General features: G+C 38.6%; 4 protein-coding genes and 1 long non-coding RNA gene across 5 annotated transcripts; 3 read left to right on the forward strand and 2 right to left on the reverse strand.

Annotated features, from left to right (window-relative positions):
• The first annotated feature begins 87 nt into the window (after positions 1–87).
• Positions 88–2290, forward strand: LOC117782102 (selenide, water dikinase 2). The gene is made up of 4 exons (XM_034619055.1): positions 88–336; positions 966–1341; positions 1398–1591; positions 1652–2290. The coding sequence occupies exons 1-4, from the start codon at positions 174–176 to the stop codon at positions 2032–2034; spliced, it is 1116 nt and encodes a 371-aa protein (XP_034474946.1). The 5' UTR covers positions 88–173; the 3' UTR covers positions 2035–2290.
• Positions 2291–2354: 64 nt separating this feature from the next.
• LOC117782104 lies at positions 2355–2818 on the reverse strand. Its single transcript, XR_004617228.1, has 2 exons — positions 2772–2818; positions 2355–2612 (listed from the first exon to the last, which is right to left on the reverse strand). It is a non-coding gene; the product is annotated as an uncharacterized LOC117782104 (long non-coding RNA).
• LOC117782100 (cullin-associated NEDD8-dissociated protein 1) lies at positions 2607–7866 on the forward strand. Its single transcript, XM_034619052.1, has 8 exons — positions 2607–2842; positions 2925–3308; positions 3383–3672; positions 3727–3889; positions 4080–5438; positions 6098–7316; positions 7375–7521; positions 7581–7866. The coding sequence occupies exons 1-8, from the start codon at positions 2798–2800 to the stop codon at positions 7709–7711; spliced, it is 3738 nt and encodes a 1245-aa protein (XP_034474943.1). The 5' UTR covers positions 2607–2797; the 3' UTR covers positions 7712–7866.
• A 142-nt stretch (positions 7867–8008) lies between these two features.
• Positions 8009–9268, reverse strand: LOC117782103 (ATP-dependent Clp protease proteolytic subunit). The gene is made up of 3 exons (XM_034619056.1): positions 9048–9268; positions 8561–8986; positions 8009–8503 (listed from the first exon to the last, which is right to left on the reverse strand). Exons 1-3 carry the CDS (start codon positions 9087–9089, stop codon positions 8198–8200), a joined length of 774 nt encoding a protein of 257 aa, XP_034474947.1. The 5' UTR covers positions 9090–9268; the 3' UTR covers positions 8009–8197.
• Positions 9269–10678: 1410 nt separating this feature from the next.
• Positions 10679–12739, forward strand: LOC117781456. The gene is made up of 7 exons (XM_034618219.1): positions 10679–10764; positions 10926–10962; positions 11024–11259; positions 11320–11456; positions 11516–11790; positions 11850–12361; positions 12444–12739. Exons 1-7 carry the CDS (start codon positions 10726–10728, stop codon positions 12546–12548), a joined length of 1341 nt encoding a protein of 446 aa, XP_034474110.1. The 5' UTR covers positions 10679–10725; the 3' UTR covers positions 12549–12739.
• Positions 12740–12900: the final 161 nt, after the last annotated feature.

Raw genomic sequence — 12900 nt, forward strand, 5'->3', positions numbered from 1 at the left:
TCGGCGCTGTTTGTGAACGCAGGAACTACCAACTTGTTTTTTCGTAAATTTGTTTCTGGGAAAGGTGGCAACGCTTCGGTTTAATACGTCGCTACTGAAAACATATTTTTTAGTTGAAGACTAGAGGAAATATTGTCGGTACTATTTTTACTTTAGTAAAGTATAATTTAAATATGTTCCAACCTGAAGAGCATGGCCTGGAGGCCGACTTTCGACTAACTATGTTCTCCACCCTGCGAGGGTGAGGCTGCAAAGTCCCCGAAGAGAAGCTTCTACAGTATCTCAGGGGAACAGAAATTGTTAGTAATACACCTAAAAACAATGACGACTATATTGGTAAGTTATTGGCCTACGTTGTTATTTATTTCATTAATATAATTTTATGCGAGTTTAACTTAAGTTGTAGAGTATTTTTACCTAATCAGTGCTTAAATTATCACAAAATATATGACATGCGCCTAACCTGTTGCTTATCACCGAGGCACACAAATACAGTTGGTTAAGTAATTATTTTGACCAGGGATTACAACCGTAATATGAACCGAAAAATTTAACCGGTATTAACCGATTAATATTGTTAACCGTAACTGAAGCCCTATCCGTAACAAAAACTTTGTATTGTACCGAAACCGAAATAACCGATTAGTAACCGATTTATGTAGTACGGTTAGTTTTTGTTTGATCTCGCAATAAATTCATTAACTATATGAACAAGTGATTTTCGATTACATTTTTTTTTAACGTTTATACATTCTAGGAAGAATATTAAGAAGGTGAAAGTATTTCAGCGAATGTAGTCAAATTATTGTTAGTTTTTTAATAGTTCAAATCAATTAATCATATCAATTTTATTATTCTAAGGCGATAAAAAAAAGATTAAAAATATATAATATTTTATTTTATTTTTTTTATCAACACAATTACTTACCGTATATTTTTTTAATATTATATATTTTCATTTGCAGGATCTGGAATGGACTGCGCGGTTATACCTCTCTCTCGGCACAAGGAATATTCATTAGTACAGACTGTTGACTTCTTTTATCCACTCGTTGATGATCCAGAGACAATGGGACGCATAGCTCTGGCAAATGTATTGAGTGATGTGTACGCTGTGGGAGTTACTGATATTGATAAACTGGAAATGCTAATAAGTGCACCTTTGAATCTAACGGAAAAGCAGCGAGATATAGTGGTACCATTAATAATGAAAGGCTTCCAACGGGCGTCGAAAAACAGCGGATGCTATGGCAATGTTACGATCAAGAATGTTATCGTCAATCCCTGGTGCATTATTGGAGGCATCGCCACATCCGTTTGTCGAAAACAAGATATCATATTGTAAGTTAATGGATTTTAAAAATGTAAATTTATTTACAAATTTTGAATTTTTGTAGACCATCGAATGGACGAGCTGGTGATGTCTTAGTGCTAACAAAACCACTTGGAACACAGTTGGCAACAAGTTCATACATTTGGCAAAAGGAAAAGAATGAGAAATATCAATCTATTTTATCAGAATTAACTGATGATGATATAGAGCAAACATTTCTAATTGCCATTAAATCAATGACATATCTAAACCGAAATGGTGAGAATATAAATCTTGATATATCAATTGCATTTTTAAATAGTATTTAATACATTTTAGCCGCTCTTCTAATGCACAAATATGAAGCACACGCTGCAACGGATGTAACCGGTTTTGGTTTGTTGGGTCACGCCAAGAACCTGGCCGAATTTCAGAAGCAGCAGCTATTGTTCAAAATTCATAAATTGCCCATTATTAAAAATGTACTCAAGATTGGCAAATTGGTTGGTCAAAATACTAAATTAACTGCTGGCAGAGCTGTAGAGACATCTGGTGGACTTCTCATTTGTCTATCCCCGGAGGCAGCTGAACAATTTTGCGATGAATTCGAGAAAGTTACAAATGGATCACAAAAGGCTTTTGTTGTTGGTGTACTAGAAGAAACGGATAAATCGGCAGCAGTATTGTCTGATAATGTCGAGTTTATCGAGGTTACGCTTTAAAAAATTGTTGTAATGAATCCAGCTGGGTAATTCAACTTATGATTATTATTTCGCAAAGGCTTTTTAGCTAGGAAATAATTTGAAATGTTTTATATGCAAATATACAATTTTTGATATTCAACTGGATTCAATACAGCCATGATTTAAATAAAACTTTGCATATTCTTGATTTATATAAATTTACTGCATTTCAACTAAAACTTGTTAATTTTATAGTAATTTTGAATAAACTGTCAGCACAACCGATTAATTTATCGCAAGCCAAACTGTGGCGCCACCTTTCGTCTTATCTAAAAAGGTTACCACACCGTTTTTTTTGGGAAGCAAGGCTGCCACATAGCTTAATTAAGCATTTTCCAGTTCCAGTTAGGGATGCGATATCAAAGAAAGTGGCGATATTGGCATACAAAATAGAATGCTTTCCTGTTAAAATATCGCCAATTAACACACTTCCGTAAATTGCAACGTGTAGTAAGCTTCGAAATGTTATTGCATTGAATATCATATATCGTGTCCTGCTTCAAATAACGTCAATCAATATCGATATAATATCGATGTCACCATATCGAAGCCCATCCCTAGTTCCAGTTTCAACAACACGCAAGAAAGAATTTTTTGTGCCGGAAAAAAAAATTGAATAGAATTTTCATTGTCTAAGACAAAAGGAATTTGTGAGGCGGTCACAAAATCATCAAATCGGCAATCGCGTACAAAATTTCATATATTTCAATACATACCGCTCACCCATACATAGGATAGGATCATGGCGTCGCATCAATATCACCAAATTGCAAATTTGCTGGAAAAAGTATGTATAGAAAATGAACTAAGAAACTGCAAAGGTAAGAAAGAAGGATTCATTTGTATTTTAATTTTTTGTTTATCCATAGATGACGTCTACGGACAAAGATTTTCGATTCATGGCAACAAACGATCTAATGACTGAATTGCAAAAAGACAGTATTATACTGGATGACGAGTCGGAGAAGAAGGTGGTACGCATGGTGCTTAAACTGCTTGAGGACAAGAACGGTGAAGTGCAGAATTTGGCTGTCAAGTGTCTGGGCCCGCTGGTCAATAAGGTCAAAGAGAATCAAGTGGAGACAATTGTGGACTCGCTATGTGGCAACATGATGTCGAATGTGGAGCAATTGCGCGATATCTCCAGCATTGGCCTCAAGACCGTAATTGCCGAGCTGCCACAATCCTCGAATTCGCTTGCACCGAACGTCTGTCAGCGCATTACTGGTAAATTGAGTATTGCCATTGAAAAGGTGCGACCTAACCACACTCATTACCCATATACCCGATGAACACCCGTATTAACATGTAATTTACCTTTTTGCAGGAAGATGTTTCCGTTAAATTGGAGTCGCTGGACATATTGTCGGATTTGCTGTCACGTTTCGGCGAATTCTTGGTGCCATTTCATAGCACCATATTGAAGGCACTTATGCCGCAGCTGGCGTCGCCTCGTCAGGCTGTACGGAAACGCACGATTGTTGCATTATCCGTGCTGCTGATCCAAGCGAATAGCAATGCCTATAATGGGGTCGTTGATCACCTGCTCGAAGGACTCGAAAATCCACAGAATCCTGGCGCAATTCGCACCTACATTCAATGCCTGGCTTCCATTTGGTAAGCAATCGACCAACTTTACTCGACACTATTAAAATGACTTCTTTTATGTAGTCGTCAGGCTGGACATCGTCTCTGTAACCATATCGATCGCTCCATGTTGCTGCTGAAGCAATATAGCCAGCGGGATGATGATGAGCTACGTGAATTCTGTCTGCAGGCTTGTGAGGCATTTGTTTTGCGTTGCCCGGACGCTATAAATCCACACATTCCCATGGTAATATATATACCATCAGATGACATTCTCAACAAAAGACTTTCTCTTTTTCATTTGTCCTCGTTTAATCTATTTATAAACTATAATTAACCTCAATATAATTGAACTGGTCAATGACCGTTCATTTATATTTATTTGATTATATTTTTAGTTTGTGGTTTTTAATGAAATTGTATTGTTTTTTTATTAGATACTCGAGCTATGCCTCAAATATGTGACATACGATCCCAACTACAACTACGAGGCCGATGACGGCGACACAGGAATTGCTATGGACACCGAGGAGGATGAGTATGTGGACAGCGAGGAATATAGCGATGATGATGATATGAGCTGGAAAGTCAGGCGTGCTGCTGCCAAATGTCTGGAGGTTCTAATTGCCACACGTCAAGAGTTAATTGAGGAATTCTATCGCACGCTGAGTCCAGCATTGATTGCTCGTTTCAAGGAGCGTGAGGAGAATGTTAAATCTGATATATTTCATGCATATGTTGCACTGCTGAGGAACACACGTCCAGCTGATGATATGGCTCATGATCCCGACTCCATGGATCAAGTATCGGGACCGACTCTATTGCTAATTGAGCAACTGCCGCAAATAATTAAATCTATACAACCATTGATGCGTGAGAAGTCGATGAAAACACGCCAGGATTGTTTCCTCTTGCTGCGCGAGCTGTTGAATTCTCTACCAGGCGCACTGGGACCACATCTGGAGAGCATTGTGCCCGGCATAAGCTATTCGTTGAACGATAAGAGCTCGACAAGTAATATGAAGATTGAATCACTGGGCTTCCTTTGCTCATTGCTGCAGGGCCATCAACCGCAAGTTTTCCATCCTCATATTCCGTTGCTGGTGCCGCTGGTTGTGACATCGGTGTTTGATCCATTCTATAAGATTGCCACAGAGGCACTTTTGGTGCTGCAGCAGCTCGTGAAAGTTGTGCGTCCATTGGGCGTAATTGCTGTCAAATCCGATTTCGATGTAACGCCATTTGTTGGCCAAGTTTATTCGTGCACCTTGCAAAAACTGAAGGTGACTGATGTCGATCAGGAGGTTAAGGAACGCGCCATTGCCTGTATGGGCCAAATTATTGCTAATATGGGTGATCTGCTCAAGAACGAATTGGCCGTTTGTCTGCCCATCTTCATGGAACGCTTGAAAAACGAAGTAACTCGCCTCAGCAGCGTCAAGGCACTCACTATGATTGCAGCATCCCCATTGCGTATTGATCTGTCGCCCATTCTCCATGAGGTGCTGCCCACTTTGGGCACATTCTTGCGCAAAAATCATCGGGCATTGAAGCTGCACTCTCTGGACCTCATCAACAAGATTGTGATCAACTATTCCTCGAACTTTGAACCCAATGTGTTACAGTCAGCTATTGTGGAAATTCCTGGACTCATTTCCGATTCCGATTTACATGTAGCCCAATACTCATTAACTCTATTAAGTACAACAGCTCGACGACAGCCTCAGGCATTGGTTGGCATACACGAGAAATTTTTGCCATCTGTTTTATTATTGGTTCGCTCGCCGTTGTTGCAGGTGAGTCATCAAGACAAGAAAATAAATCCCCAGTTGAAATTATATCTAGGGTATCAAACCGAATCGAATATTGGTTTAACTTGGGTTTGTATTTTGGTTTTCGGTTATTTAAAATCTTTCTTTCGGCTTTAAAATACCGGTATGATTTCGGTTCACAAAAAAACAGAAATAAATGGTAGAAATGCTATAGGATCGTTTATATTTAAGCAAAAATTCTTTTATGTAAAAAACCATCTGTTTAATAAGATCAATATTCAAATTTAAAATCTAAATTAATTCGAAAATCGATGATAACCTCTTAAAAACATAATTGAATTTAATGCATGACTGAACCGAAACTAACCGGTATACATGAACCGGTTACTAATCGGGTACTTTGGTTTGAATATTTTCCTATTTTTGGTTTTTGAATATTTAAAATGTTTTCTTTCGGTTAGGAAAACCTAACGGTTACGGTTACCAATTTCAATCGGGTAAAACCTGTTAAATGTTACGGTTTCGATAACGGTTTTAATCCCTGGTTATATCCTTGCACGAATCAAAACAATCTCTTTCGTTTCTTGAGATATCACAATCATACTCACAGAATATTGGTTTAAACTGGTTTAAAATGCATCAGTCAAATATTGAATCTTGTAATAAATAAATGTATATTTCAGGGCAGCGCATTGCAATGCACTTTGGAGCTATTCCAGGCTTTGGTGCAGGCGCAGCTACCAGGATTGGACTATCATTCTCTGGTGTCCAAGCTAATGGAGCCAGTTTTAACTGGCAACGATCCTGCGGGCAAGAATCCAAGCGAGCAAGTGCAGCTGCATAAGCAGGCATATCATTCGTCGGCCAAGTGCATTGCGGCTTTAACCCAACAATGCCCACAGGTGGCGACTCCCCTGGCCACTCAACTAATGGCCGAGCTACAGAAGCGCGACAACAAGGATACGCAGATAATCTTCTGCCTGCTGACAATTGGCGAAATAGGCAGGCACTTTGACCTTAGCTCTATTCAGGTGCTACCCCAGACAATTATTGAATGCTTTGGCGCCACCTCGGAGGATGTTAAGGCAGCTGCTTCACATGCTCTTGGTGCCGTATCTGTGGGAAGTCTGCAGACCTATTTGCCGCTCATTCTAAAGGAAATCGAAGCACAGCCGAAGCGTCAGTATCTGTTGCTGCACTCATTGAAGGAGGTCATATCATCTCTGTCGGTCACACCAAATGGTCTGGCCCAATTGTTGCCATCAGTGCCATCGATATGGACGCAACTCTTCAAGCACTGCGAGTGCTCGGAGGAAGGATCACGCAACGTAGTTGCCGAATGTCTGGGAAAACTAGTACTCGTCAATCCCGAGGAATTGTTACCACAATTACAGCAAGCGCTGCGCTCGGAGAGCGCTACCATGCGCACCGTTGTTGTGTCCTCGGTGAAGTTTACAATCTCTGATCAACCGCAACCAATTGATTTGCTGCTCAAGCAAAGCATTGGAGAGTTTCTATTCGCACTGCGCGATCCAGAGCCACAAGTACGTCGTGTCGCTCTCGTTGCATTTAATTCGGCTGTACACAATAAGCCAAGTTTGGTACGTGACTTGCTGCCAACGCTTTTGCCCTGGCTATATTCAGAGACAAAAGTGAAAAGCGAGCTTATACGTGAGGTGGAAATGGGACCATTTAAGCACACGGTCGATGATGGTCTCGATATACGAAAAGCGGCTTTCGAATGCATGTATACACTGCTTGAACAGGGACTGGAACGTGTGGACGTTATGCAATTCATGGATCATGTGCAGGCTGGCCTATGTGATCATTATGACATCAAAATGCTGACTTACCTAATGACAGCACGATTGGCCGTACTATGTCCCGATAAAGTTTTGCTAAGTATGCACATACATTTGATTATCCTTTAGTGTGCATTTCTGACAATTTATTGTTATAGGATTGGATCAGTTTGTTCAACAATTACGCGATACATGCACACACAAGGTAAAGGCCAATTCGGTTAAACAGGAGTACGAGAAACAAGATGAACTTAAGCGTTCCGCTCTGCGAGCCGTTTCTGCGCTCTCGCAAATACCCAAAGCAAGTGAGTATATTCACAAAAACTTACATATACTCAAGTAATAAGTATATTTTTTTTTGTAGATAAAAATCAGCAGTTAGTAGACTTTTTAAAGTCCATCAAGGAAACTCCGGAACTGTGTAAAATTTATGAATATGTCCAGAAGGATTCCATTACCGGCAATTCAGACATTATTGCCATGGACCAGACTTAAATGTGTGTGTTTTAAATCAGCGCTGTTCTATGAATTATAATTTTATTGATAATAATGTAATAAGAATGTGTGAACACAACAAAGAAAAAACATAAAAATAACATGTATCTACTTTCTGATACAGCCATTAGTTTTGTAACTAATCAAAAACAAAATTGCTGTTTTTATTACGACTACTTTGCTTATCACAAGCATTTCACCAAAAATGGAAATCTACATATACGCCGACATCGTCTCAAGACTGTTGAACATTATCCCTACACTTTGATGCACAATGGAAATACATTTGTGCGTGTATATTTACAGACGTTTTATTGATTGTATTGCGTAGTATGAAATGAATAGCATTTAAATAAAAGTTTTTCATAAAAACCGAATCTTGAAATTTTGAATTAATTGAACTATTTATGAATTTAACCTATTTTATACGTTTTACAATTTTAAAGCCAGAAATCGGAATTCTACAAATTGTCGAATGCTGCAAATTTAACTTCTCTGTTTCGATCTTTTCTTCTCTTTTTCGGGATGATCATCATCGGACCTCATCTTGCCTATCGGCTGGCTATCATCGGATGTTGGTCCGCTGTCTGAAACTGTCTCTGGGGGATGTTCAAGCACATGATCAATGATGCCCAGGGTCTTTGCCTCTTCCGGGGTCATAAAGTGGTCACGCTCCATACGTGAGCACATCTCATCATATGGACTTTTCGCATGCTTAACATATATTGACGTCAGTTGACGTTTTATTTTGATGATCTCCTCCGCATGTATAAGTATGTCTGTTGCTTGACCCTGCAAAGATTTAAGAGATAAGTGCATAATTGTGATAGTACTGCATTTGCAACTTACTTGAGCGCCTCCAGAAGGTTGATGTATCATGATCCGTGCATTTGGCAGGGAGTAACGCATTCCAGGTGCCCCTGCTGCCAATAGAAGGGAGCCCATTGAGCATGCCTGACCAACGCACCACGTTGCAATCGGCGGCTTCACATACTGCATCGTATCATAGATGGCGAGACCAGCGGTTACCACGCCACCGGGCGAATTGATGTACAAATGAATGGGTTTGTTGACATTCTCCGACTGAAGGAACAGCAGTTGGGCAACCACCGTAGAGCTGATATCATCTGTAATGTTGCCCATCAGGCATATGATGCGCTCTTTGAGAAGACGCGAAAATATATCATAGGCGCGTTCTCCTCGTCCCGTTTGCTCGACAACCATGGGGATTAAATTGATGCCCCTCACCGATGGTGTGTGAGTGCCGCATTTTGCCTAATATAATATTATTATTATTCATTCAATTTAGAAGGAGCAGCTCCTATAGTAAACTTACGGAAAGGTTTCGAAATAATACACTGCCGGCGTTCTTCAGCATGATATCCAACTGACTGGTGTTTACTGTTTGTTATCAAACTGAATCGCAATTTTCCGCAAAACAGCTGTTTTATGAGGCCGAGATGTTTTTTCTCCCTAGGCACTACAAATCATTGCTTGAACAACTAAATTTCTCCAAATACTGCTTTGTTCAAATAATTTGAGTTATTTCATAAGCAAAAATAGAAAATACAATACGTATGTGATGGGTAGAGTTGTATCGAATCGTTCAGACTAAGTTCTATTGAACTAATCACTAAACTGAAAGAACGAACTAAGTAACTGATTGTACGTCATTTAGTTCAAAGACAGTTCGTTTAGTGAACGAAAAGTGCCGTTGTTTTTCGGCTTAGCGTCCTTAAGCCGAGTGCTGCCACTCCATTAAAAATTTTAGATCTGGTTTAATTTTTTATACATAAAAAAATAAGTACATTTTCGAAAAAAAGGTATTCTGCACTTTTGTTCCTTTTTTTAATTTTTTTTTATTTTGGCTAGAGTTTTTTAAACTTTTGGATAATTTTTGTTTGAATTTTCTCGATATTTCTCTTCCGAGGGCTGACGAACTTCAAATTTTCATTAAAATGTTAACCTAAATTTTGTCTAATTTCAAACTTTTATTTTCATCAAATTTATCATTTTTGTTTTGAGCTTTTTGCGTTTTTAAATTCTAATTTTTATCAGTGATGGGCGATAAATATCGGCAAAATAAGTTGACCATTGATAACAAAGATTAGTTCGTTTATCAAAAATTGAGCTACTGAACTGAATCTTTCAATGGATTGTTCCATTTTATTATTGTGTGTTTTGGGCCATTTAGCTATTTTATAGCCTAGTTCTGGCTATTTTCAAAGTTCAAAATCTGAAATTTGGAGCTCTGGCTATTGAAGATATATATATATATTTTTTTAAGCCAAATCTAGCTATTAAAATATTTTCTTAAACTATGCAAAAGTGGCCGCAAAAACAAATTTAAACGCTTTTCAGGAAAAGCAGTTATTTCTCCTTTAAAGAGTAGGTAATAGATTCTTCTGATGCTTTACTGATTCCCTTGGTTTTATAGACTGACCTACTTTTATTAAGTGTGCGAAATATGGTAAAAAGGTCACGAGCAAAAGCTTTCAGAAAATATATTTGCTAGTTACAATAATTTTATTAATTGAACGACATTTGTATGAATTATATATACTATTTGTCTCTATAAAATCAATTGCAATTTTGGTTGTTATCATCATTCTTATTTGTACATATATGGTGTGCCAATTGCTTGGCCACTACTGTATATTGATAGACTGATTTCAAATCTACAGGTAAACAAACGTATTACGTTTATTGCTGCTGCAAATACAAACGTTTTGGCTTATGTGTGTTGGCTTACACATATGCTATCTATCTACCTATATTTTGTATGTGTATTGCACTAGAATTCACGCAGCCAAGATCAAGGTAATTGCATCGTCCCAACTGCCAACTGCAGTTTCATTCTGCAATTTTCTTTCAACCCGATTGGATGTGATTTCAAGCGCGATTCGAATATTAAAGAGTGTCCCGCTTTCGTAAAACGTGCATGAACAAAAAGGCTAATTAGCAAAAATTGTATTTAAATTTTTAAAAATTACATGAGAATATTGTGTTAGAATATGAAGAACTATATTTATTTTAAAGTTTATTTATTGTTCGTAAGTACATCGGTTATTGTAATACGCAAAATCATACACAAATTTTTTAAAAAACAAAGATATTCGTATACTCTTTGTTACTTGTTACTTGACATTCAGTATTTCAATATAACTTGGTTCCCTAATTGTTTAATCTTAAAAATTACAAAATTTTTTGCAAGGTTTTTCCAGTTTATTGCTATGCTCAAGATTATGAAGGTAAGTGTAAAAAAAGTGTAATATTAAAAGTTAAGATTCTGACCTATAAATTTTTGGACAGTTGCCGATGTTCAGTGTACGTTTTCCACTGTTGGTTCAGATATTGAAGACCTTATAACGGCAACGCTGAAGAGACCAGTTGGATTTAAGGGCGTTCCCATATTTGCTGATGATCGAAATGGTGTCAAAGATACAAATCCCCACTGTATTATATCAAGAGACAACAGCGATGTGGATGAGCGCACATATAGTCTGAGAATAAACGATTTCACACGATGTGGCGTTCTTAAGCGGAATGTAAGTAGTTCAACGGCAATATTAACTTTACTATGTGTATAATCCATGTCTGGAATATAGGGCTTTGTTCATGTCCGTATTTGGTTTCCTCAATTTCCTGGCGTTGTAATGCAGTCGGATCAGGAGCTAATCATTATGTGCAAGCCACCGGAGCCAACTATCATTGAGAATAAAGCAGCTGGATTCGCTGGATCATTGTGAGTTTGAGAAAAACTTTAATCATTGGAATATATTAAAAATACGCTTTATTTGACAGTCCCCATGGAGCTCGTGTATCCGGAGTCGTTGAGGAGACGCCGAATAGATTGGAATACGAAGTGGCACTTTATAAGGAGGCGCCACCAATAGCACGCGTCAGCGGTACCAACAATCCAGTTAGTTCATCAAACGATCCTCCCTCATCCGTTGCCAGTGAACAGACCGTGGATCAGGCGGTGCCTTTGGGAACCAAGCTCCAACTGAGGGCGCGTATTAGCCAATCGGTCTGGAAATATGTAAAGTTAATGGAGGTTACCGTATCACCAGATCCAGGTAGTTTGTTGTTTTATTATATAAATTTAATATACTTAAGAAATTGTATCTTACTATAGAGAATCCACATGCTCATGGTGCAGTGTCTCTGGTGCATCACGGATGTCGTAATCGAGAGTTAGCCACCATAATACCACATCAACCGGCCAAATATCGCGACAGACCCAACGAAGTATTCCTGGACTTTGAGGCATTTCTGCTGAGCTCGATGAAGGAGAAGGCCACACTTTGGATACACTCCCAGATCAAGGCCTGCATAGACATGGCCGACTGTACACCTGATTTCTGTGTGGATTTATATGAGCCCTCTGGTCATGGCCGTCGGCGGCGTCAGATAGAATCAACGACATCAAGATCAACAACTCCAAAGATGCAACGTCCTCATAGTGTAAGCAACACCACATCTGGTTCAGAGTTTAAGCGATTCAAAGAAAACATCGAGTACACCGTTATAATGCCGGGGCAGGTTGATAAAAAGATGGGACTCTTGATCGATTTGACACAACATTGCCGTGGCGCCCTCCTCATTAGCTCGTTTTTTGTCTTCATGATTACGTTCTGCTTCACAATGGTAAGAAATGTTTATAATTAGCCTCACATTGGCAGTTATATAACTTGATCTGCTTCTCCACTCCCCGTCTCACTTCTTGCAGAGCTGCATGTTGGCTTTTCGCGTTCAGGCCGATAAAAAGCTGAGATCACTTCAGTTCAGATCGGGGTTCAACACAGGTTACGCTGGTCGAGCGGTTGTTCAATAGACCCCCCTCTCAATCTGATCGCCGCATAATGAGATCGCTCTCTGCATTTACAATTGATGTACATATTCATGCATTTAACATTACAAATGTGCGTAATGTACTCGTGTACCTTACATTTATTTACATCTTTAGCGTCAATTATATTTCATTAAAATATCAAAATAAATTAAATTTTCAATTATAGAACAGAATTATAGATATGTACTTATTTCCAAGGCTACAAACCTCCAAAAAAATTTTATTTTTTCGGTTCGCGAATTGGTTTATATACCCCCTGAACCCAAGGTTTGGGTTCGAACCTTGGTTCAATTTCATACAAAAAATATTTTTATTTTTATATATTTTTCTCAAC

Source organism: Drosophila innubila (assembly GCF_004354385.1).
Source record: "Drosophila innubila isolate TH190305 chromosome 2L unlocalized genomic scaffold, UK_Dinn_1.0 4_B_2L, whole genome shotgun sequence".
NCBI classification, from domain to species: Eukaryota; Metazoa; Arthropoda; class Insecta; order Diptera; family Drosophilidae; genus Drosophila; species Drosophila innubila.